General features: G+C 45.2%; 1 protein-coding gene across 1 annotated transcript in view; it reads left to right on the top strand.

Annotated features, from left to right (window-relative positions):
- Positions 1-26,972, top strand: part of LOC105565014 (protein TIS11) — a 32,271-nt gene extending 5,299 nt beyond the window's left edge. Inside the window, exon 2 of the mRNA XM_012017826.1 lies at positions 25,427-26,972. Within this exon, the coding sequence (XP_011873216.1) occupies positions 25,427-26,608 (1,182 nt within the window). The 3' untranslated portion in view covers positions 26,609-26,972. The remainder of the gene's footprint in view (positions 1-25,426) is intronic.
- Positions 26,973-27,639: the final 667 nt, after the last annotated feature.

Here is a 27,639-nt window from a genome sequence, read left to right as displayed (position 1 = left end):
GGTGCACATATTTGCGGCATTACTGGGCATTACTAGGCATTTTTGGGTATTAGTTCGGGCCTTGCCGGGGCATCATAAAATAAGATAAAACAAGGCACGATAGAAAAGTGAGGAAAACTCTAATATAAAAAAACCAAACACTAATCAGGCACGTGTATCATTATTATCTTATTTTATCTTGTTTTATCTTATCTTATCTTTATAATGCCCAAAAAATGCCGCAAATCTGTACACCACAATGCCCTCAGCGGCTTCCCCCTCGTATTATTATTAGGATAAAGTAAGATAAGATAAAGTAATGCCCACTGGGCATTAGTGGGCATCGGTGTACAAGATTTTGGTCAACGGTTTCTCCCCCTCGGAGGTTTCACAAGATCAAGATTTGTTACTCTCGATACCGTGTATCGATTTTTAATTTTTTTCGCAGGAATGCGCAGGACTTTCTAAATATTTCTCGTTCCACGTGTACGCACGGGCTTCAACGAATATCGTTTCGGTTTGTGCAATGCACGTGATAGAATTGATTAGAAAGAACGTTTCGCTCGCACGCTGTGCTTCTCGTATCGCAGGTGACTTTTCCGTCATGCCTACGTTATAGGCATAGACATACAAAAGATAGACTGCTTATGAGGTAGTGGGGGTTGTCCTCCTGAGGGAAAAGGACAACGCCAATTTATTTGGGTATCTATCTTCTTCTAGTGTACGTGATCACGTGGGCGTGAACACGTGATCGCCTTCAGATCACGTCCACTAGAGGAAGACAGATACCCAAATAAATTCATGTTGTCCTTTTCCCTCAGGAAGATGCCCCCACCTAGGGTTCCACTGCCTCATAAGTCTATCTTTTACATGTCTATGGTTATAGGCGGCCCATGGAAATCGTGTTCTGCTCTTTTATTTATTCCCGGGTTTCACGTGTCGGGCGGATGACGCGATTTGTTTTTATGTGTTTGTTTCGCGTATTTACGTACAGGCTTGTCGACGTGACCTCGAATTGTTTCGCTACCTCACACACGCCACGATCCGCTGTACGGATTCGTACGGCGAGTCGATTCCACCGATATCTCGAATATGGAATGTACGCTCGGTTCCGGTTATTAAGACGCATTGTGCCTTCGTTACACGAGTTCGTTCGCGAGAGAAACGTAAATTCTGCCCTTGATACAAAAAAAAGTTGCGAGTCGATCGGCTAAAAGCTACGCGATGGCCAATCGACTTGCGACTTTTCTGTAAGAGCAGAACTTGCGCGCTCGTTTCTCTCGCGTGATAAAAGAATTTCTCTAAGACACGAGATCGTTTTTACGATAAAAAAAAAGAGTACATTTTTATTGTCTCTACAAAAGTAATGATATCATGAAATTGCGCCAATTAAAATGGATATTTGTACAAACTAGGTACTTTGCTATTTTTGATATTAAAATGTAATATCCAAACAATCGAGCGTAAGATTTTACCGATTTTTCTAGACACGAAATCGTTTTCACGATATCGCCACGGATACCGCTCCGGTTTCTACGCACGTCGAATAGAATACATCGATTCATTTATTTGCGTAGTGAAAACATGACGCAATATAATACAACGACACATAAAACCGGGCAGATAAAGACACGACGGACACGCAATAGGAATTGGTAAAAGGAATTTTCAAGTATTACTACGTATATCGTTTAATTAATGTTAAATTGTCAGGCTGCACGACGCGCGTTGCGAAAGAGGAATGATTGCGATCTCTCCGTAAACATCATTTTCATCCGTTGTTTATCCTTCGGCCGTCCATTACGGAGAATAATACAAGGATACGCGGTGGCTTCGTGCAGAAATATTGCGAAACCGCCGTTTTCCCCGGCGCGTGTACGGCTCGATATCGCGTTATCGTCGCTGTAACTGATACCGATCGAGCGATTGGAACGGGACGACGACAGGTCGACGCTTTGTTATGCCCCCGCGTCGCCCGTACGGGAAATGGATTGTCCGCGCGTGCATTTGGCACGAAATCTTTCGACAAAGCCTCGCTGGTTTCTTTTGGGTTTATTTGCGGTCGGGGGGGGCACGTCACTTGTCGAACATGTTGCGCGTCGCTGTAAACCGAAAGAACGGAGAGAAGTCGCCGGAGACGGCGACGACAATCCTCGTCGACGCGCCACCGCGAGCATTATTTTCTGAAAGCATGTGCCCATATGTCGTTACGCGTATCCTCGTCGCATAATTATGCGTGGCGCGCGAGCGCGCGTGGTATCATACGGTTTCCGGTGCGAGTCCGGTTGGCTCACTTGTCATTTCCCGTCTTATCATTCGTATGCGGTTAGACGTGCGCAAATTCTGAAAAAAAAGAGAGAGAGAAGAAAGAGAATGGCCCGCGCCGCGGAAATAATTATCGCGTGACGCACCGCCGCGTCGTGACCGACCTTTCGCTCGGCGCCGATGAGCCCGTGCGTAATCTACGCGAAATCGCATCGCGATTCCTCCCGAATGCGCGAAAACGATCCCCGCGTTTATTTGCGATAGCGAAAGTAAGTCGCTGTGGCGTAAAACTGAGCGCGTTTTTACACATGTACGAGACGCGTATCGCAAACCGCCGATCAGAATCGGCTACACCAATGCCTACCAATACCCGGTGGGCATTGCTTTATCTTGTTTTATCTTTATAATGCCCCAGCAAGGCCCAAACTAATGCCCCAAAAAATGTCTAGTAACGCTGTAATACCGCAGATTTGTGCACCACAATTTGCTCAGAGGTTTACGCGAGGGGAAAACCGCCGACCAAAATCTTGTACACCAATACTCACTAATGCCCAGTGGGCATTACTTTATCTTATTTTATCTTTAGAACGCCCCAGCAAGGCCTAATGCCTAAAAATGCCTAGTAACTCCTAGTAATGTTCAGTAATGCCGCAAATCTGTACACCACAATGCCCTCACCCGATGGGGAAACCGCTGTGGGCATTGTGGTGTACAGATTTACGGCATTACTAGGCATTACTAGGAATTTTTTGGGCATTAGTTTGGGCACTAGAAAGGCATGCGCGTGTCTTTGGAAGGTGATTTTTTTCGCCGTAATTTTTCGAACGTTTTCTTTCTCCTTTCGACTTTGTATCGCACTGCGGACACGCATGTCTTTCCTTTTCTCCCTTTTGGACGATAACCGCGCGTAACTTTCCTCAGCAATTTCTCTCGGGCTCGATTTCGAAACTCGTTCGATCGGGTGGACTTTCGACTTTCGATATTTTCGACGACTACCGCCACAGTCAAAATCAGTGTCGATCCTCGCGAGATGTGAAAATTTCAGTAGGCGGAACCCGTGTATGTGTGCGTGTGTGTGTGTATGTGTGTAAACGCTCGTTCTGACGCTTATTCCACGGTTCAAGAATCCTATTTTCATTGGAAATTTCCACGTCGCATTGATTAATATAGATGCGGATGTTAATTTGGCAACAAAATATACCGAACGACCCAATGAGTCACTTGGAATCAATAATTATACATGCGAAACGATAGACACTATCGTGGAGCTGAGTCAGATAAAACGAAATAATGCATGTAATTTATATAATTTAAATAAATAGCTCGCTCGCTGCATTGCAATGTGTTAAACAAGTGTCGTACAATCGACTGGAGCCGCACTGGAAAGCGCTCTTTCCGGTAATATTATCGCTTGAACGACCGGATTTTAAATATTAATATTAATCGAGCAAAAGAAGATTCGTAAATGACAGTGATTTCTTAGACTATGTATAATACGCGACTACGATCAGGGTGTAAAGATACAAGGTGAAACATGTAACCAATTTTTGGGGCAAATTGTTCATTGGCTCTTCCTGCATTCAATGCAATGATTTGCAGTTTGAAGGCTGGGGCAAAATTTTGATTGGTCAGTTCGGTATTTCGCGCCACTTCTCATTGGTTGACACTGCGCATCCACCAGATTGCTTCACCTTGGATCTTTACGTCATGACTACACCGTCAGAAAGGATTTCTGTTGCCGAGACATAAAATATTCTCGGCGCATTCTCACAACCTCGTCTAGTATAAAAATAAGACAATATCAACATATAATCCTTATTCTCCTCTATCGAATTAAAGAAGATTGACCAAAGCCAACGGCACACGATACTATTTTTCCTACTGGATTGCTTACGAGAGCCAATCAGGGTTTAGCCTTAAGTCACCTGTTCTATAACTCTGCATCCTGATTGGCTCCCGTAAGCAATCCAGTAGGAAAAATAGTACCGCGTGCCGTTGGCTTTGCTGTAATGAGACAAGAGTAACTTGTACAAATGTAAGTTTATATAGTCTTGCGTTTAGAATAAATTTTCCCTCCATCTTACAACGCACCAAGTTGGCAGCGCGATATTCGACGAAAGACGACACGTACTATCATTTTATTCTAGATTTTATTTTCGAATTTTTCATTTAAGACTAAAATATTCCTTTCTCTATAAATATGATCGGCGCTGTATCGATCCTATTTCATGATACGTTCAAGTGTAATAGCATTGGATCCGGAAACTTTCTCTGTGGGTGCACGATCGTTTCGTTCCCCCAGCGTCGGGAGCAAAGGCGACGACAGGTCACGGGGATCCTGAGGAGTAAGAAAAGTCCCCCCGCGCTTAATACTCGCGAATACGAGAATTCTATTTTTCACTTGCGTGCGAAATCCGCGCGCGTCCCACCTCTCCCGGCACCCCCTCGCGAAATAGGCTCTCGGGAGAGCCGAGAGATACGCACGCGCGGCCGCGGCAACAGAATCCTTTGGATTTTTCTAAAAGCGAAAACCTCGCCCCGAGCGCGCAGCGTGCCCGTGCATTGGCAGCGGCAACAAAAAGCCGCTCGGTGAACGCGAGCCACGAAGAAGGGGCGTAGGAACCTGTTGCTTCAGGCTCGCCGGCGCTGAAGGAGTGATCGGGAGAATGAAAGGGAGCGGGAGGGGCAAGGGAGGGGACCCCTCTTTGTGCACCGATCTGCCCCTGCGTCCCCCGCGCGCTCCCGACTCCCCGGCATTGGCGTAGCACGCTCCTCCCGGGCCCCCCCCTTCTTTCCTCCCCCCCTCCTCCCACTCTTTTGTGCTCCCCTCAGCACGGCAAATTTTCCCATATTTCTGAAAAGATCCGCTGCACGGATCACAAAAGGGATAACGCCGGGGACCCCGGCCGTTTCTTCTGCAACTCGTTGCATCGGTTTCTGGAGCTGCTTTTTCGCGCTGGCATTGTGAGGCAGGTTCGGCCGGTTTTTACACCGGGGATTTTTGTGCGATCTCCCGATCTTTTAGGCGGTTATGACCTGTTTTTTTCGCCCGTCGCCCCGCGGCTTCTCACGTTGCAGAAATGAGCGAGGAGCGAGGAACGCCGGAGTTCAGACGCGACGCGAGAGGCTTCGACGTATAGTAATCGTAACGAAACTGTTGTGCCATTGCGATTTCTGCGGCAGCAAATGGAACGTTTTGTTTTGTTTTTAATTGAGAGGAAAGTGAAATGAATAAATTGCCCCGGTCGTGCGACATTTTAAGCGAAGCGCAATTGCAATACGCACTTTGCAATATAACGTTCAAGGTATCAATGTCTTTGCGGAAATGCCGTAGCGGTTATTTATATATTTCGGCATTAATTTGAATAGTATGAATTTAAATAAACATTGGCATACATGTAAATTGCAGATATCTCTTTGTGCGCTCAAGACGTTCGTTGCGACATTTTTTTTCAAAAGAAACAATATTACAAAGCGATTTATACTCATTTTTCATCGTAAATTTGTGAATGGCTACGCAAACGGCAACGGGTTCTCCACACGATAAAAGCCGGCCCTTTTTCCCGTATTCATGAAAAGGGACTGGCGAGCACAAAAGACACGTAGAGGGAAGGACACGAGCCATTTCCGCGCACCTTGCACTTTCCGCATTGGCTCGCCTTCGTTTCGATGCTCCTCGAACGCCAGCTTAACCTCTCGCGATCCGAGATAATTTGGAGAAATTACATCACATTCAACGTCCTGTGTTTACGTCAATATTGCCATTGTTGCGTAACGTTAATGGATCTTTGCGTCATGCGCAATAACACATTATATAATCAAAAATTATCGGAGCCTCGGTGCAGAATATGTAATCGGTAAAAGTAGCAGCGATTATTTTGTTGGTAGAACAGAAAAGATTTCAAATTTACCCAAGCGCAAGATAGTAGACGATTTGCATAAAATAATTTCGTAGTTTCAGAAAAAAAAGTCACGTTTCTTTAAAATAAGGAGAGTACATTTTACGTAACTCTTGCACTTTATATTGTAAAAATCTCAATACTCTTAATTTTTTTCGTTTACAAAACATCGACACGACGCACGTATGAGCTGAAGTGTCGATTATTGAGTCAAAGGGTTAAATTCTACCTCGCACGAGAGAAAGCGAGAGTACCGAAGGAGCGTCTCCCGACGGCTCTCGATTTCACTTTCACGCTTGATTTACACGATGATTCTCGAAAGTTTCCAATCCGAGCTGTTTCGGCAACCCGGGAGATCGTCACGCTCCGAGAAAAAGTCAGGGGCCGATTCTTGTTTCCGCTCACGTGTGAGAAAAACTGAGGTATATCGATTACGCCGTTAATATAACAATGCAAATAGAAAAGAGAGACTCGAATAACGACCAATCGTCGTCGAGTCTTCATTATCAAGTTATCTGTAATGTAACAGTAGACGAAGAGAGACTTTTCTCTTAAAATTTACCCTGAAAACCACGTAATCGTGGGACAACGTGGCGTTTTGAAGACCTTCGTGAGAGTTTCTTGAAATTTTGCCATATATTCTACTAGTAAAATGTACGGTAAAATTTAGAAAACTCATAAAATCCTTCGAAAGACCATGTTGTCCCACGATTACACGATTCTCCGGGTAGACTTCGAAAGAAAATTCTCTCCGTGTAAATATTACACTTTCTATACATTACAAAAGAAACAAGAAATTCTTTCACTTGACAAATCCAGGCCCGAAGAGAACATAAATGGTCTGAGGTACATTTGGGCCATTGCGTAGGTAACGTCGTTATTTTAAGTCACGTCGTCACGAAACTATTTAATTAAAATCCACTACCGCTATATGAGATTTGTTACTTCGATCTGGACGCTGCGGTGAATTAAGCTTAACCACGTGCGAAAGCTGGCAACGCGCGTTTCAATTAAGGCTAGAAGAAAGAGATTTCCCTGACTTACAGCCGTCATACTTTCTTCCTGATTAAAATTGCTAATTGCTAATCTCCGCGCGCCTCCGTTCCGCGTGCTATTATTTTTTTTCCCCCCCAGAACGTCGCGTTCCATCGGCGCAATTTATTCCTCCGGCCGGTAACATTAAGATATCCAAACGATAAATCACACGAGACCTTCCGCGCGAATATTTGCGACCTTTTGCAATATTAGACCGCGTCGCAGTTACCGTTCATCTGAATTGCTCGTTCAAGCTCGCCTGTTCGCCGACCGCAAAAACCGCTGAGCAATTTTGGTCATTCGACGATAGCGTTCATATTTCCTGCTACAGTATATTTCCTGTCTCCAATTTTGATTTACGAAATACGCTCTCTTGTGTTTCAATGTGTAAACCGGGGGCCCCGGCGTTATTTCAAAATTATTTCGCGAGAATGTGTAGCACAATTTGAGTTAATAATTACCGTTAATAAATCTACATTTATCCCGCTCGAACGAGAAAGGGCACGAGACAGAATTCTTTAAAACAATATTGCATCAAGATATATCATTGTAATAATTGAGTGCTGGTTCCTGTCTGGGAGAAACTTTTGAGCAGTACTGTCGCGAAACAACTACCTTAATTGACCGTTTCGGCGCACGTTTATGATGTTGCATTCGAGCAAAATTGGAATTGAAGCGTTAGCCAGTGAAATCGCAGTTTCGCTAGCGGTAGAAAAGGGACCGATAAGATACGCCGCATGCGCGAGACGTGTTCGGGCAAAACAAGGCGAGTCCGGTCAAGTCCGTGTTTCTATATCCTGTTTCTATATCCTTAAACGCAAGTCCGCGCGACTTGATCTACGTCACAAATAAAAAGACGCGTTTCCTTTTACGAGCACGAGGCGAAGATTAAGTTCCGATCATTGCGGTCAAAGCGCCATTAATTCGCGCGCGAGTGGTAAGGAGCCAAGTAATGCGCGCGCTTTAATATGAAACGGAAACGCGTATCGCTTCTGGCGAAATAATTGTCTGCATTCACCGTTTGCTCTCGAGATGCCCGTACGTCGAAACTTACAGTACCAGATCGCACGTGACTGCAATCAACTATTTTCCACGGTTCGTTCCAATGCCGGAAACGATGTATTACCGTTAATTCGTTCCGTGATACCGGCGATATGCCAACTCGGCTATTTTTCCCTCGCGAATCTTCGGAAATAATTGAAGCTGCCTCACGCGCTGCTTTATTACACACGGGCTTGGCCATTGCACGTGTCGGCCTCAAGATTTCTTATCTGCCGGCGAGTTTTTTTTTTCTCGGAGATGCTAATTGCATTCCTCTTGAAGAAGTGTAAATATGTAGAGTCTCGTACGTAACATTCATGAATTTTTATGTAAACGATTTCGTGCAAATTGCTGACAAAGTGTTTCAAATTATCGATCTCGCATCATTAAATTTCAATTAAATCTCCGAGTAAATCTCCGAGGGGGAAACCGCTGAGGGACGCATTGTGGTGTACAGATTTGCGGAATTACTGGGCATTACTGGGCATTTTTTTGGGCACTAGTTTGGGCCTTGCTGGGGCATTATAAAGATAAAATAAGATAAAACGAGATAAATAAGATAAGGTAATGCCCACTGGGCAAAAATACAGTACTACAAAAATATCTAATTATTCGCTTGTAACAATTTCAGATATGATATTATGAATTTGCTGCCACAGACTCGTGAACCCATTCTGTTTTGGCATAAATTACAATGTTCAACTTTAGGTATTTTTCGTTCATATACATACTAAAGAGTTTATTTTTCTATATTGCGGTTTGAGCACTTAAAATGTTTCCAGATTGTACTTGGAAAGGACTCGATAAAGGGGTCGAAACGTCGTGACTGAACATCATTTTTGCCAGTTTGGTCGACTTTAAAAACAAAAATCCCCTTTGGTTGATTACCACTGGCGACAAAAAGCTACTCAAATTGTATTTTATCATATTGTTAAAATTATGCAAATGACACCTCGAGGTTGCAATAGCGTAAAAAACCGCGAATCGTAAAATATTTAGTCTTTCTTTTGTGTAAAGGTATGTGCAAAAAGGGGACGAGAAACATTTCCTCCGATCGACATACACACACGCGCGCGCGCGCGCGGAGTCATTCGACGACCACAAATAGTTCTCGGAATGATTCTATCCCCGATTGCCTCGTATTTCCCCGTAAATTGACTCGATCGCATAAAAAATCGCGGTTCGTCCGCGATCGCCCGATGTCTGTCGCATAATGACGTGGCGTCGCGCGTCGGGAATGAAAAACCGCGGAGTTGCGGGCCCGAAAGTCTCCCACGTTCTTTCTTCCTCGGCTTTCTGCGAAAAAGAGCAAGGCGGGAGAGAGAGAGAGAGCACGGGCGCGGAGGTGGGGGCGTCGGGTCACGGCGGGGGGAAGGGAAAAAAAGGAGCAGAGGCGCGAGAGACAAAGGAGCCCAGGGAGAGCCGGCGGCATGAAAACAGGCGCAGCCCTCTCCGCGAGCGTAAACGCGCACGCACGCACGCATGCACCCGCGCGCGCAGCGCAGTGGCGCGTCGGCGCGTCGCGAATGGCGCATGCACCCGCGCGCGTTGTGTATGCAACCGCCGGCTCGTAAACGCACGTGCGCGCCCGCGCGTCTTTTACGCGCAGGAAAGTCTTCGCGGTCACGCGGCCGACCGACGCCTGAATCACGCGTCTTATTTTACGAGCGGGTCGGGGCCTCGCACACGCGTATTTTAGTATGTCCATATATCACCCGCGTGCCATGTGTTTCGCCGCACACGCGGCAGCGTCAATGTCGCCTGACGCTCGGGCAACGCTCGGTAGTTGAATTTCCTCGCCATATCCGAGAAACGTGACTCCTTCCGCTTGCGCAATTAATAGCGCAGCTGAAATTACTTTATTTTTTTTTTGCGAAAGAAACTGCTCTCGGCGTGAATGCGGGTGTGCGCTGGGACACGGCTCTCGATTGCGCAGTGCCGGTCTCCCGTTCGTGATCACGTGGCGCGTGCTCCTGCTCGTTAATTGATGGCCAATAATTTTATTCAACTCCGATTTTGATGCCGAACAGACGTTGGAGGTAGATTTATTGACTTTGGTTGACACACCTCCAGCGATTAACGTTATTTCGCAAGCCTCTGTATTCGAAATACTTAATAAGGTTTTTTTTTAATAATTTCTTATTTGATGTTTCGGACTAAGTAGGTTTAATTAGTAATTCGTTGCTGACGAGGGTCGCTTTCGCAGACCGAAACGTACAATTGTATTGCGACGTTGCGTGATTTCTAACACTGAAAATTGATTGATACCAATATCATACATAATTTTTCACCACTTTCGACTGGGTGCTGGCTCACATATGTTTTCTTTTTAACGTCTCAACGACCGACGGTTGTTATCCGTAACCTAAGTTGTTTATATGTATAGGAGCCTTATTTACATTTTTTCTGTTGGTATTTCTTTTTATACTCCATTTGTCGCGGAGGATTTTGGAACGATTTCCAGTTGCCGCGATTGTTAAGGCCGTGAGTCACACCACTTTGCCTCTCGACGACTCGAATGGACGCGTGAATACGGGCCCAAGTCGCGTCATCTTCTTTCATTGCTTGTTCGCTCATCAAAACTGATTGCAATAACCGACGGCTTGTCGCGTACGTTCGGCAGCTATCAGCCCGGCGTGGCTCACGGGGATAAATTTAGCGCGCAACGTTTGGCACGGAACCCGCTCTATTGTTCCCGTCACATTGTTCCCTATCGCGAATCGCCGCACGAACGCGGAGTTTCCTCGCGAGGCCAGAGGAGGGAAAAGAAGGATGCCACTTTCCTCGCACGTCGGGCGCGCCTAGAGACCCCGTAATCAGAGACTGGCCATAAGAGTTGGTCAAATTGCTGCGATCGTAACGATCGTAGAAGAGTGAGATAGCCTGCGTTTCTCTCTCACTCGCAGGACTTTGACGAACTCTTATGGCCAGTCTCTGATTACAGGGTCTCTAGGCGCGCCGCGAGCGCGTCTCGCGGACTCGGGAACGTCGGCGCTTAATTTCCGATTAATTTGCATGTGATACGATCTCCCGGAGACTAATTCATCGGGGACGGCCACGGCCTATGCATTATGCATACCGGTCTTGATTTATTTACCTTATTTGTTCACGTCCTAGACGCATTGCTCGCTTTTGTAGTTACATCACCATTTTTTTCGCCGATGTTACGTCCTCGCGTAATCCCCGGTATACAATGTATGCGTACGTAAGTAGCCAATGGGGCTGAATTGAAAGTCGGCGACCTTTCTAATTTATCTTGAATTAGTGCCAATTATCGTCAAATTTGTAATCGCCTTCGATCAACGCTTCATTTTATAGCGCGCATACGATTAAGCTCGTACGAGAGAACGCATATATTCAATTCAAGTAGAAGTAGCGAGGAAAGTGCCCCCTTTGAGCTATTCAATTACGTAACTGATACTTTTCGAATTGAGAGTCGGCGCGCCCACAGAAAAAATTTCCGGATTCAATGCTATTACACTTGAATGTATCATAAAGTAGGATCGATATAGCGCCAGTCGTATTTATTATAAAGAAAGGAATATTTTAATCTTGAATGAAAAATTCTAAAATAACTTGGTGCGTTGTAAGATGGAGGGACAATTTATTCTAAACGCAAGAATGCATAAAGCTACTCTTGTCTCAATATAGTAAGTCAATCTTTTTCAATTTGATATTGATTTTATTTTGATATTGTCTTATTTTTATACTAAATGAGATTGTGAGAAATATAAATGCGTAAAGAATATTTTTGTCTCGGTAACAGAAATCCTTTCTGAGGGTGCGATTGATCTTTAAACCAAGTATTCAATAACCGCGAGAACGCTCGGAGGAATTAAATTGAACGGTGAAAAATACAAATCGTCAAACGTCGAGCTGAATTGTATCGCGCCAATGACATCAAGTCCGACACAGTTAAACTGCGTCTTGGAAAAAAAAAGTATATATCCCGTTTAATGATACAGCCGGGAAGGCATTGTTTCCCGCGCGATACTTCTATTATTTCATCCACTTAATGACGAGTCACGGGGAAAACGGTGGAACGCGTAACGAACGTGCCGTGTCCGTTTCTTCCGCTAATTGCGAGAAGAAGAAACGAGCGCCGACGGATTGCGCAGGGCGCGACCCTTCGCCTGAGTTTTAAGTCCGGGGAGAGCACCTTAAATTATAGCGTCCCCGGCTGCGAGCGGCCGATTTAATGCACCTTGAAGTCATTAGCGCGATACGCCGATGAGTCTGAATCACGCGGCGACATATTTCGCGAGCAATTAAAGCTTATCCGCGTTCACGGGCGCCGCGCAGGAACGCGGCGGGAGGGGAAAAAATGTCGCCGACTCCGGCGATTATTCAACCGTGGCCGGCCTGGCGTGCGCATTGTCGACCGTACGGCAATTCTCGTGAAACACACCGAGCACACTAGCACGCCGTGATTACAAATTTGCTAACGTGGATTTATGACGAACCCTTGAACCCCGAGACGACGGGATATATACGCAAGATCAGCTGTTACGGAATTATGACATTCACAAGTTGCTTTTCCCCGCGCCGCTTTTCCGCGTCGCCATTGTCCATTGCTTGACCAGCGAGACGCTGCTCGTTGCGGCGAAGGCACGCTCTACCGTGTGCCGATGTAGAAATGTAAATTGATTTTTTTTTCTTGGCTATTTTAAAGACTACGCCTCATTAACTGCGTACGGCTCCCATTGGCCTTCCTATCCTCCACTTATTTTTATATTTTGAGAGGCAAAATGTATTGGATAAATTGACTTTGCTTTTCGAGGATAAATACAATATTTTATTCGCGATAAATGTCCGACCGTAATTTATCAGCTGTATGGAAAATGATCGCGAAATATTATAAGATATTCTAACGGCTGTATATAAACAGCGCGTGTATGGGTATCGTTAAAAATATGCGTACACCGAGACGCAAATTCCACGTACAGCTTTAAGAGCGTTATTTATGGCGAGGCGGTTTAATAGAGTTGCACACAACTCGCCGTATTGTTTTCTTTGTGAATTATGATCGTTGGGCGATTGTATATTATTCACCAGTAACGTATTTCATGAAGCCTTGGCGGCCTCGCCAATTGAGCGTCCTACACGCGCGCGAGTCCGTGCGCGGGCAGTCGTGACCGACTGAACCGTGACTGATCCTTGACGGGACGGTGACAGTGTCAACAGCCGTTGCAGCCTGCAATAACCCATTCGCGTTATTATTCTCTACGATTCTCTAATTATTCTCCGGCCCGAAAAGGATTTAGTAACCCGAAGATTCAACTCCCGTCGCTGGCTGTGAAGAGACGAGAGTATTATAATAGCGAATCCGATCGCTAGTGCGCACTGAGACTTGTTTATGGCCAATTCTTATATTTAAGGATCGTCTTAAAGACCTCTTGAAATATCTTTTACTAAAAAGAATGCTCTGTATGGCGTTTATACCGAGGGGAAAACCGCTGAGGTTCAGGCTCCAACCCTGGCTGAAGTAGTATTTTTCTTGGCAATAAATTTTTCTGTATTATCAAAAATTCCAGATGTGGTTCAAGAAAGCACTCCAGTTGTCTATTACTTTCGTTCGAACAAGGAAAGAGAGAAAGTCCGAATCGCTCACGTCTAATTTTTCGCGTTTGTACACACGTTGTTTCTATTTCTTTTACGTTTCGAGTGTCTCCCGAAACTAATTGCAAACGGTATGTTTATGGCGAGAAACACTGGGAAACATTTTAACGATCTCCAGGAAACAAAAGTATGAGAAATTGACTCGATTTATCAGAGGAACGTGTATAGTGCGGGTTCTGTTAAACAAGCGAGCCGTCCGTCGGAGCAAATCCATTTCCCTTTTTATTCATTTTATCAGCTGATACGCTCCGGTACAATGTAACGCGCGTCAAAAACGCTACTGCGTTAGATTCACTGCGGATAAACTAGAGGATGTCGAGCAAAGTGCACTAAATCATCGATAAAATCTGACACATCATATACCGTAACTTTACTACCGGCTACTAGTCTTCATTTTAGCTGCCTCTCTCTAGCGCGCATCTCTCTTCCGTTTCGCGCGGCAACGACGTTTGTTCCGTAGAGACGCGCGTTTGCAAAATGCGCGCGAGCCTTTTCCGGATTTTTTATTGCACAATAACGGTGCAACGCGCTCTCACCTGTCGGCGTTTCTACGCGATTTCTGCCCGAGACGTGGGCGGGCGAGTCGCCGCGGTGGTTTGCGCGCGGCCGTCCAGTTTCGGCCGTTCGCTCGCTCGCTCTCTTCGCTGGGCGTTTACGCCGTTACCGGCGGTACGGGGGAAAAAAGCGGCGGGCCGATGAGCCGAGTGAACCGTGACCGAAACGCGAAAACCACCGCGCGAAAAGCACCGCGGTTCTCCAATTCAGGCTGATACAATACAAAACACTTCCGCGAAACGCGCGCGTGCTGCGAAGGCCGCCACGTGGAAAGTTCGCGGAAAGCCGCGGAATCGCGATTATCTCGCTGGGCGGGCGCACTCGCGCGTTTCTATCGAGGAGGAAAGGCGGCAATGGTGTATCGGCCATCGGCTACCCGATCTAGAATGCCCGCGTAAACGCGAACCAGGAAATATAATTGTTGCATCTACGAGTCGCTTGAATCTTTTTTTTTAACCACTGGTTAACTTAATACTCCAAATAAACAGGGGATCGGCAAAATTCCGCATTTTTTTTTTTTATAAAACCTATGCCAGTGGTGAAAACTTTTAGAAAGCACTGCAAAAAAGTTTTGTTTCCCGCATAAACTAAAAATTAATACAACATTTAGTATCTCAGAAGTTCTCGTTTGAAGAATACGTGCTGATTTCAATAAAGCAATGTCTTTTAATCAAAAAACTTATTATATTGGTTTCTTTTTTAAATAGTGATTAATATCTACGGTTTAGTGTTTAAAACAAACACCTTTTTGTTCATAAAGACTATAAAAATGACTAATATTTATATAAATATATTTTAATTAAGCGTTAGTTATTTTTCTAATTTTTGCCGACTTATTCCATTGGATAAAGTCCGGGACGGCAAATAACTGGAATTTACCCATAGTTTTTCCACCCCCTGGATTTTTCCAGCCAACCCTGCAAATGAACGTGACGTCGCGTCGAACCGACAGACTCGGTGAGGAACCACAAGCGACCAGCCGCTAAAAATACGCGCTCGCATTTGTATTCAGAGAAGCGTTATCGTCAAATGATTAATCCAGCCGGCTCGCTGATGAGTCACGCTCGTTCTCGACGGAGAGAAAAAAAAACTTGCGTTACGCACTTTCGCCGTTTCATCGCGACACGCGCGCGGCATAATTGCAGCCCTAAGCCTCATTGTTATCCGCGGCCGGCGCAGAGCCGCGCACCGCGCAGCTCCTTTTTCACGCGATGGGACGCAACGCGCGTACGTAACGTGCTATTGCACTTCGATTACCCGTAAATTACGCGGCTCAATCGTTATCCCGAGTTTCCTGCAATCGTTTTCTCGCCTCGCCTCCGGTACTGGGAGTGTTTTTCCCCGCCGCGCGGCCGGGGTGGTGCGGGGAGGGGAGAAAAGAAATTAAAGTTCACGCTAACCGGACTTTCACTTTTCGCCGTTGTGCATACGACACGCTCGCGCGCGGGATAATTGCGCGAGGTGCGCAAAGTTGCATTGTTGCGGTACGGAGGCGTGCGCGCTCCGGTTTCCGCGTGCGGTTTCTTTATGACTCGCGCAGCCCGCGCGCTACCGAGCCCGTGATTCATATTTCTTATTTATTCGCCGCGCACCCCGATCGGAGTCGGTCCCATACGCGTGCACCGTGCAAGGTTCACGGAGGAAGTAGAGTGGAAAGCCCGCGCGCACTTCTCGTATTGGCGAATGCTAATCACGGTGATCTTTTTTTCTCCCCTTCCCCACCCGAAAGCCGCCACTGTGCGTCGCGAGCTCTCAGCGCCTGGGCGGTGAAATGCGCGGCGAGTGGGACTTTTGGAATTAAATTTTTGTGCCAGATGTTTGACACAGGTATGTCTCCATTTGAAATTGATCGGGAACACTTTATTTGGATCATCGTGTCTTTGGTTTTTTTTATCGCCGAAGCTGCAAATACTTGAAGTCACCGTTGTCCGTCCTCAGTCCTTCTTCTACGAGTCGCGAGAAACCGCAGGACTTCCGGGTCGTCTATGTATCAGAAGTGCTACTAGTTTGAAATTTGTATGCAGTCCCTCGGACTTGTGGCGCGGCTTGTTTTCGCTTCGCACGCTTTATGCGCGAGAAACTCGCAAAAAGAAAAAAAAACGGGAGAGTTTCAAGGGGCGACACGCTCTTCTGGGCCGGAAAACGAAATGCTCGTCGGTTCGCTCGTGTTTCTTTTGTCCGCTCGTCGATGAGTGAAAGACGAGGAAGAAAGAAGAGGCACGTAGGGATGTCAACGAAGGGGGGAAAGAGAGCGAGGAAGGGAAAAAGTAATTTATTTATTATTTCGAGGCATTATACACCTGCGTGTACGAACGTAAAAATTATTCCTAAAAAGCGGGAGGGAAACGCACTTCTCTTTGAAGGGAACGCGGGATTGAAACGTGCGCGTACCGCCGTATGACCCGACAAGAAAATAAAAATTTTTAAAACAAGCGACGAAGACGGAGCGAAATCCACTTTCAAACGCAGCCCGTGCCCGCGATCGATATCGATCTAATTGATTTCGATCGACAGTCATTGTCGATCCATTGCTGTGCACAATTCGCGGTGGAAATGCGTTGCATGCTATTCGTTGAAAGTCCAATCGAAAGGTCAATCGCAGCCGAGCGCGACGTTAAACGGGTGCCGAAAAGTGTGCATAATACGTTGTAATTGATCGTGGCGTTCCCGCGCGCGTGCAGCTGCGTAGAATTTTCATGTAACTATGAGCTTAATGGGGCGAAACGTTATTAACAAATTGCCGCGCGTTTCACTCGCGTTATCGGCCCGTAATATCGAGAAGTTAAAATCTAAAACTGCGGCGATTTACATCGGCGATATAACACGAATTATTATTATTATTATTATTGCGCGCTCGACATTGAATCGTCGCCGATAAATTATAGCCGTATCAATAAGGCGTTACGAAGCGACTGTGACGGGTGCGTGCGATTGAAGGGAGAGAAGACGCGGATAATGACGGCGAAGTCTACGCTAATGCACTCGAGATAACGAGGCGTGCGAAGGCAGCGGATATTTCTTTTCGGCCGATCACAAAAGCGCGAGGTCCTCCGGGCCAAAGGACAGACAGCTGGCGATCAACGCGGGAATTGAAGACGGACATTCGGGGCGGTTCTATGCCGGACAAGCGGATAATTAGGATAATTAGGAGTCCCGACGGTGCACGGCCGCGGCCGCACTTACGTAAGAATCAGTGCGCGAAGCGCCGCTGTTCCATTCAGTCGGTCGGACCGGCCGGCGCCATGCTCGTTCTTCGCTCGCTCTCTTTCTCTCTCTCCCTCCCTCTTTCTCACCCTCTCTCCCCGTCCCGATTCCTCTCCGCCTCGTTCTCCGCGTTACTTTCACCTTTGACCTTCGGGGAGCCACGTTCTTAACCCGCGAGTACGTGCGCGGTTTCCTTCTAACGCGAATACGCGCCGTCGGGTGATTGAGCGCCGTCACGTCTTCCCTCCCGGTTGAAAGTTATAATTAAATATGATAATCTTAATTAAGCGGCGCATGCACGCGGATTTTTCGTCGCTTCGCTCCGAACTGTTGATTCACGATTCGCGATTCAGAACGCATGATTCAATAGGCAGCTAGAAAATTTGTGTTTTCTCGTTTGAAAAAATGCCGGTTATAATTTTTGTGTCAAATGTTTAACACATTTATGTGTTAATGTAACATATTGCTCTCGTGTTGATTGACCTCAAGTGTAAAATTATTAAAATAACTGAAAAGTAATGTTAAAACAACACAATGTGTACTTATTTTTTAATCTTACGCAATACATATGCTCTCTATTATTAGTAACAAGATTTATCTGTTAAAGTTTACAGAATAAAATGTTGATTTTATTCTATATAACATAAGTGAGAGTGATTTTGAACTATCGTAAAAATTACATTTCTTTCATTCATTTTGTCATTAAAAATATGTTAATTTTACACAAAATTCACTTTGAATTATTTTGAGATTTGCATTTATTTTGTGTTAAAGTATTAACAAAGTGTGATCATTTAACATATCCATATTATGTTAAATTAACACAAAAATTTGTGTGGACCGTTTGGGACATGTTGTGACATCTGTTAAATTTAACACAATTTTTTCAACTGTGTACTAATTGACTTTTCACTTGTCTTTTTCGTTCCTTCGAAGTGTACGCAGCTCAAAAAAATCATGGCAGTGGCACGTACCTGCTTAAACAAATCGTCTATTAACACTTCAGTCCACGAGCGGTACTTTCACTGTCGACCGACCTTGAATATCTAACTCTTCTGGCATCGCGCGTCTTTATCTTTAGAAAAGTGAAAGTGCAACGCACGAGGCATCTCCGTTTTTTTTCCTCTCGTTTCGGACGTCGTGAATATTTTATGTGTATTTCAGGAATCAATAGAGTGACGCTCGTGTCATTTTCAATTTATGCAAGATCTTAACGGGCGAGTTTGATGGGTTTACCTTTGACCTATCGTATCCACGCTTTTGATCTCTCGAAATGGCACGCGTCGTTCTCGTAGGAACTACTTCGGCACGTATTGTCATTAACGTCTCTTGTGCGATTTCGACATTCTCGTAGACAGTTATGACATTTCTATAGCTATTACATCTATGCGCGGCGCCGGGATCTGATAAAGAGTATAATAATGCGTTTCAATTACAAAAGTTTGCAGTCACGTGTCTCGTAGGTACTGAAGATAAATTATTGTCTGGTTAGTTGCACAAATTTCTTATTGGAAAATATATTTCGCAATTACTCGAGGCAGAGATAAGAGTCCGCGAAGTAAAAGCGCCGGATGTCGTAACTTTTATATATTTTAACTAACAAGAATATTCTTCATGTCGCCAGCAGTTAATTAACAACTTCAGTGCTTTTATTGGCCATATCTGGCATTTTTAATAATACAGAAAATTTATTGCGAAAAATATTACCTCAGCCATGTGAAGCTGGACTTCCCTACTCTCTAGGCGAGCGTCTCAACCAAATTGTACCACTGAGGCATGTGGTAATATTTGTCGCAATAACAGTATAAAGATGGTATCTTAGAGTCTATTTTTCGACTTTTAAACTGTACACAGAACCGTCGATTTTTAAGTATTCCCTTCCCCCTTTTCCCAATCACGTGGGAGCGCCATATTTGAGGTGAGTGGTGTATAATCAACGAACAAGAATATTCGTCATGTCGCCAGCATTAATTAACAATGTCAGTGTTTCTATTGACCGTATCTGACATTTTTAATAATGCAGACATTTTATTGCGAATAACATGACCTCAGCCGAAATATTACCCAGGCTGAAATAATATTTTTCGCAATAAATTGTCTGTATTATTAAAAGTGCCAGATACGGTCAATAAAAACATTCAAGTTTTTATATATTTTATCGCTGGATTTGGACGAAAGCTCTTTTCCATCTTGATCGATTCATGCATTTACATTTCGAAACGTGGTTACTGACGATTTTCAGTCGAGACGCCGTGCAACGAGATTTTTCAAAGTTCAACTTTTACGCGATCTTTTAAAATAAAAGGATCACAGCGTGTAACGTGAAACATTGCTCGCCGGGTCCTTCGCGCAATCATACTTTACTGTTTCGTTATAATTGCATAAACATTGGTGACACAAGATGGCGCGACGCGATAATATGCGCTATCTATTACTTTATTTACTGTAAAGAATTATCAAGAATTATCGCTGGAAACCACTATCGCAAAGATATTAAAAATAATCTTTCCGTCGGCCCTGGCATATAAATGCTCATGAATCATACATATGTCGTGTCGGGAGTCGTGCGCATCACACCACTTTCGCAAAACTAACTTGCCCCCGCTGTTAAGATCGATATCTACAAACAGAGGCTGTTAAATAATCGTCATTGTTCAACACTCGATACGCGGAACGCGGCGCGCGATGCGAATATTAAGTTCGCGCCATGCGAGCGAGAGGGCAAATAAAGCGGAACTAGTAACATGCGCGGCTATAATTGAACACACACTGCCGGTGTCGTTCTATGCATTCGAACTAACGTTTGAGGAATGCGGATAAGAGTAAATAAAACTGAATGCAATTAAGAGCGTGCCGTAAAAAAAAAATTCACATTTCATAATTGCATTGTATATCTTCAGAAATGTACAGAAAAGCATCATGGAAAAAGAAGTTTATCTATAAAAAATAGCGGAAATATTTTTACGTTTCTAGAGATGTATTTTTTTTAATAACTGTTTGTATCGTAAATTTTAAACTGTATCAATCCAGAACTGAAGTCCATATCTTCACGAACGAACGAGCAATTTTTCCAAGTCTGTTAACATTCAGCTGCAATAAGACACGCGATAAAACGCGAGGCATCTGAAAGCAAAATACGGTGTTTTTATTTCCTTTCGGAAAATAAAAATTATTAATAAAATATAAAACTTTCAAAACGGCGAAGTGATTCTTTCGTAAAAGGAAAAGTGCGAGATGTACACTTTTATCCCATAATATGCCGTTACTGTTTCGTGCACGAAAGTAATTTGGTTCAAGTTCAAGTGGCGCCGCTTTATATCTCGGGATAGGCTTAATAATAGACTCGTGTTTTTATCGGCTTCACGTTTCGTCAGCAAAACGAATGAATGAATGCATTGACCGCGCGTGTCGCGCGACGTACGTAAAGTTGAAATTCGCGGAATCGCACGCTCGTCGCTGAATAATCGAGAGCGCAGTTTACGCCGCGCTTTTTCGGGACGGGTTAGTCTATTATAGTGATTCATCGACGACGGTGGTGGAGGAAACGCCGCTCGTAACCATACGTCGTCGGCTTCGTAAGGATCGCAACATCCACGAAGAAAATCCAACCGGTTTATTTTTTCTCTTACCGATATAGGCGGTACTTCCTCTCGCCATAGGCGCTACGGAACGCACACAGTCAAAAGTCTGTGCTAGAAGCGTACACGGCGCTTTAAACAGGCGTTATCTATTTCCGGGGGGAAACTTTCAGACCGATCTCTTTCGCTCTTGCTTTAATTTTAATGAAAACATTAATCTATGCGCATTATATCTATTTCCACGTACATGTAGAATTCGTGTAAGGAAGTTTTTTTAAATTTAATTGTTAGAAGTCAAATTTATGAAGATTCAAAGCAAACCGCATTAAAGAGGCCAATAATTATTGTAATATATTAAAATATGCCGCTAATCTATGCGGAATATTCATCAGAGTCTCGAAAGCTTAGAAAACCAATTAATTAGACTGTTACAATTCAAACTGAAACGATTATAAATGATGATAGTTTCTTGCAATTGTAATTTCTCTTTTCGAAACTTGATATCACCTTAATACGTTTAACTGCAAGCTAAATAAATACAAATTGATTAATGAGTCTTCAACGTTTGCAATCACAGGTCCGGTTTCACCGACGTTGTTTAACTTTAAGCTTAATTCGTTCCTTGTCTCTTTCCAGCTGTCACTTCAGAAAAGAGACAAACGTGATTTAAACGAAGATTAAAGTTAAGCGACGTTCGGTGAAACCGGGCCATAAACGTTCCTCGCTCAGAGCGGCTCCCCGAGCCTGGAGCGTGACTTCGCTGAGAGCGTCAAAAATAGACAATATCCTTCTGTAAAATGCGCAAATCGACGTGATTAGATACGCGATGTATCCCTGCCGGTGTGTGTGTGTGTGTATGCGTGCAGCGCGAAGATTTATGCATACTCGTAATCACAAGTACGCGCGCACGCGTGAACGATAAAATAGGCGTGCGTGTGCGTGCGAACGATTACCGGCGATCGTGCGCTTACGATAAACACACACTTTAACGCGCGGAGGCTACGTGGGAATAATTACGGAGACGGAGAAGTAGTGTGCGGATGTGCGTGTGTGTATGTGTGTGTGTGTGCGCTGCGCGCTCACATACTGACAAATGAAACAAACAAATTCGCTCTGGCACGTATGCGCACGTGCTGGTGGAAATTTCCAGACTCTCGTGAATCCTCCCGCGTGCGATCTCACGCTCGGAAAAACGTCGGATTTTTTTTCTGCATACGTCATCGAGCGCGTAACTGATAATTAGTCGGGTATGCCGTCTCCGACGAGTGGGAGAAAGTTGCGATTTCTTGTCGTTTGTCGCATTGCTCGTCGTTTATTGGCGATAGACAGCTTCGTTGTGGCATGGACAGCAGAATCCGAGCAAGGTGATAAACTTGCGAGGAGCGGACAATACATCGATTATACGCTAACAATGTTCGCGACCGAGTCGATTGTTTGTAAAATGCTCTTCATATTGTAACCAATTTATTTCACGTACAGAACGAGAAAGTTTCTCAACTCGCAGCTAAGAACCGGAAGGCTAGGAATCTGGTTCTCTTTCACGGGGGGATAAACCTATAATAAAATGTAATAATACGCAGGGCCGGTTTAAAAGCTTAATGAGTATTGCGCTGCCGCTCGTTTTCGATTTTTCTGCAATATTTCGCTCCAAGTCCCGTTTTCATTGTCTTCTACATTAAAGTACAAAAGGGACAATTACTATCGTCGAAGTCGCTGATCTCTGATCCCTAATATAATAAAATATCGATAATCACGTCTGTATCGATTACGCGACATAAAGAGGAGTCGAAGCTCAGTTGATCTACGATAATACACTCTGATAATAGCCGCACGTTCTAAAATGTTAAATATTGCACGTAGCAAAGTGATCATTGCTCATAAATAAAACGAGGTGTGGGAAATATGTTATTCTATTATTAATGTCTACGATTAATGCAATTAAATGACGCAAAACTCTGCGCAGTTGTGCAATTTTAATAGATTTATTTATGAAGTGATCTTTAAGGTATTTATAAATCTTGGCGCTCTGACGTCGGCTCGCCTCGTTGATATGTTTGATCGGCTGTTTATCGCCAACGTGGTTTTTTTTTCTTGTACGCGTCACGTCTCGTTCAAGTGATTTTTTAAGCCAGGCTACATGTGATTGTTGTACTCTCGTACTTTACGTGACTTATCGTATCATCAGCCCGCAACATTGCGCAAATGTTGAAAAAGATCATTAACATATGAATACTCACTGCTTCTGATGGTCGCATAATAATACTCCGAGATTTTCCACGCGTACGATTGTCGCTCCAGCATTTACCTAGTTTCCAATTCGGGATGCGATTCCGCTGGAAAATTTCGTCCTTTAATTCTTAACGTACGTCGAGGCAGACTTTACGATGCTCTCGAGATACACGTCGTATTCGCGTTAATTCAAAGCGCTTCGGAAACGTGTAAAGTTGGCGCCACATAAATAATGCTTTCTTCTCCCCCCTTGAGATGTCTCGTGCGATGAATCAGTGCGACCTACTCGAACATGACTTCTAGGAGCGCTCGACAAGTAGTAGTCGCTCGACAATAATAGTAATTGCAGTCGCCAGAGAAGCTACACGTGATTCCGGGAAATAGGATGCACGAGGCGGTTCGTCGATGCCCCTTCGTGCGCATCAATCTTTGTGAAAGGCCGTATCGAATTAGCCAACGGCATAATGAATGAATCGCTCCACTGTGATATTCGTATTTCTCAGACACGCGTGTCTCGACGATTTATTCTTAATAGCGAAATATGTCGTATCAGAATCGAACCAGCTCTTTGGTAAAAACATTTCTTACCTAACCGTAAGCGATTTTCTCTCGCGTCCTTAATTTTTCCAAGCTAATGCGTGTAAAACGGACACAGTTTGGGACGTAACGCACTGCATACACGTTCGACGGCAATTTATAAATGTTTTTTGACTCAATCTGGTTTAAAAATAATGATATCAGCTCGAGTAAGGACTCAGTAAAGATTCCTGCAAAGGAACGATCACATTTCTTAACCGGAACAATAAAAACCTTTTACTTTGAATGGCTCGAAAGATTACAAATGACGTCTTATGTTCGCTTTTTCAGTTATCGTGATTTATCATTCGTTAAGAGATTTATCGTTCTATAAATCTAAGATTTACGGTTATCACCTTATCTTTATTTTCGCTGTCGAAGTAATTAAGGAAAATACTGTCTACACGGCCGGGGGAAAAGATCTGGGTTAAATAAAAAAGACCTTTTGTGGAACGTATTGTTGCAATCTCGCAGCTGAAGTGGCATCACTCCAGATACGGTTTTATCTGACGCTATTTTCTATTCTCTATTATCTATCGACTGCGCTGAGTGAGAAGAGATAAGGACTTATAAATGAGATCTTATTGAGATTTTTTTATATGCCCGTGCTATATATCCATTTTAGTGCGTTGAACCGCGTTATCATTTTTGCCTGATAAAAATACTTGTCCGTTATTTTAATTGTGATGATAATCTCGAGATTGTATTTCTGTACCATTGCATTTCACGTAGAACATTGCGTACGGCTTCAATTGACGTGACTTCCAGAGATCTTGATTAATTTCAATTAATCCTCAAGTCGACAATGATTACTTAGTTTTTGAAAAGAAAAACCCCCTTCAACTTTGTACAATCTATATGAATATTACCAGCCAGTGTGGAAAATGATATTCGCGTATAGAGTGATATTGTGAAATCAATAACATATCTCGATTGTTGTATTGTATCGAGCAAACATTTCAATTGGATAATCGGCCAGTCACGACAGCGCGAATATCGGTGTGCGTTGCGCGAGAAATGTTTGAAAATCAAAGTGAAAGTCAAGTTAAAGCGCGTCGCACGTATAATTGTGGAACTTTGAGCACTTTCGAACGTTCCCAAAGTTCATCTGCCACTTGCATAAGTGACTGTCGCAACGCGGCTGCCTTCCGTTTTCTAGGCAAACGACGCATTGTTCGAGGGCCCCATTGAAACGAACGACGATGCCCGCGGCGACATTCCGTCGCCGCCGCCGCCGGTCTGTTCGACACGCTATCTCGCCGGCGCGATGACGTCGCGAAATAGTCGGTTATCATCCGCGCCGCCATTTCAAGCATCAAATTACTCGCACGAGAACGCTCGGTTCACCCGATAACGGCGTCCATCACTTGCGGTGTCGCGCGCGCGCGAACGACTGCGACTTCGGAGCTGCTGTACCTAACCGAGGCCCTTCCTTTCTGATTACAGAATGCCGGCTCGAACAAGGCGAAGGAACCTCCGTCATCCCCGACGACGAGCACCACGAATGGTGGCACCGCCGGCGGCAACAACGTCGGCAACGGACACGCGCCTCTGAAACGCAGCTACACCTCCCTGATGACCACATTAATCGAACAACATCGAAAACTGGACCGCAGCGTCAGCGAGCCGACGTCGCGCTACAAGACGGAGCTCTGCCGGCCATACGAGGAGAGCGGCTCGTGCAAGTACGGCGATAAATGCCAGTTCGCGCACGGTTTTACCGAGTTGCGCAACCTGGCGCGCCATCCCAAGTACAAGACCGAGCTGTGCCGCACCTTCCACACGATCGGCTTCTGCCCGTACGGCCCGCGCTGCCACTTCATCCACAACTTCGAGGAAGCGCGTATACACAACCAGAGGGTGAGCGCCCAGCTCGGCTCATTGCAGCCCAACCTAGTGAGCTTGAATCCGTTGATGAACGCGGCAGCGGCCGCCGCTGCGGTGGCATCCGCGACCGGCAACGGTACCGCCGTGACCAACAGCGCCACTGCCAATAATGTTAGCGTCAACGTCAGCCTGCTCGAGCAGCTCGCGGCGTCGTCGCACGTGGCTGCGGCCGCCGCGGCCGCAGCCACCACGTCGAGCCTCATGCGAACCAACTCGCTAAGTCTGGGCAGCAGCACCGCTACCAGCGCGAACGGCTTCAATCAGCCGCCGTTGCTGCGAACATCGTCGCTGAGCCTGGCCACGAGTCATCATCACGCGGTCCATCATCATCATCAGGTGAACGTCGTCAACTCGGTGATCGGGGCGACGAAGCCAAAACCGCTCAATCTTAGTCCGACGTTCTCGCTCGGCAGTTCTGCTGATTCGGTCTCGCCATCGTCTAGCCTCAGTCAGTCGCCGACGAACTCCATGGCGAGCTTCTTCAGCGACGACTGCAGCCAGCAAGCGGTCTCGTGCACGAATCTGCAGACGACGCCGTTCAGTTTCGGCCAGGACTTCAGTCTGCTCGCCTGCTCGAGACAGAGCCCGAGCCCGCGTAACAACGGCGTGTGCAGTCCGCTCGCCTCCGACGAGGTAACACCCAGAACCCCCTCCCCGCTGTCACCTAACACCGAGTCCAGGCTGCCGGTCTTTAACAGGATCAGCAGCACCCTGGACAGTTTCGACAACCTCAAGATCTAGAGCGGTCGCCGGCGCGAACCGTGAAGAAGAGAGACGCGAATTCTCGGCGAGTTTCGCGCTCGGGGATAGAAAAGAATGGAAGCTTTCATGTGGATCGACTTGAGTCTTGGGGGCGGTAGCTTCTCCACGGCGGAATTCACGTCTTTTTTTCGTTTCTTACGCGCGCGCGCGCGTAGAGCGGTACCGCCGCTCGCCGTGATGCGGTTTACCCTTGTCCGTCATGGACCGTTTTCCTCAAAAGAAAAAAAAACATTTTAGGCACACGTCAGGTTTCATTACCCTTGATCTAGCATACCTTCCTCTTTTTTTATATATTATTATAACTATAATCTTCATATAATATCATCGTACTATTGTAATATATTACTATATTACTACATATATTATATTATCATATAATTATTGCTGCATATTTATCATCTTGTATTCTTTCTTTTTCTTCTTTCTCATATTCTATCGTTAGACGCGAGTGACTTTTTAGCAGAAAAGTAAGATTAACCCGGAAGTCTCAGTACGCTCGTTCAAGCCCGAAAATGAAAATGGTTGGAGGACGGTACGGGGGAGAGAGAGAGAGAGGAGGGAGAGGGATCCGTGGACGGATCGGTGGGTGACAGAGGATACCAAGCGTAAATTTATTCCGAAACGTGACTTTCCTCCGAGCAAGTTGTTCATTGATCTCACTTGGTGGATTCTCATTACACCTTCCGGTCCTCGCGAATCCGCTGTCCGCGTCCGCCGCCTCCTCCCGTTGGATTGTCGAGCTACGGATACAGGCGCCACTAGATCCGGGGCAGGTAAAATGTTGCAATATCCATATACGATTACGTTTTGTCGAGTTTCTTCTCCGGAGGTGGAAGGGTGGGGAAAGTTGTCTCGAGAGTGAAAGGCATGGCGAGAATAAGCGAGCGAGCGAAAGAACGAGACAGACAGAGCGAATGGAAGAGGGAGTTTGTGACAGAGTGAATGAGTAATTGCGAGAGAGAGAGATAGAGAGATATGTGTGTGTTCGTATGTGTGTACGAGATGCCAAT

The sequence above is a fragment of the Vollenhovia emeryi genome, unplaced genomic scaffold, assembly GCF_000949405.1.
Source record: "Vollenhovia emeryi isolate VEMERY1.0 unplaced genomic scaffold, V.emery_V1.0 DF939156.1, whole genome shotgun sequence".
Lineage (NCBI taxonomy): Eukaryota > Metazoa > Arthropoda > Insecta > Hymenoptera > Formicidae > Vollenhovia > Vollenhovia emeryi.
This window is presented reverse-complemented; position numbering and strand designations above follow the sequence as displayed.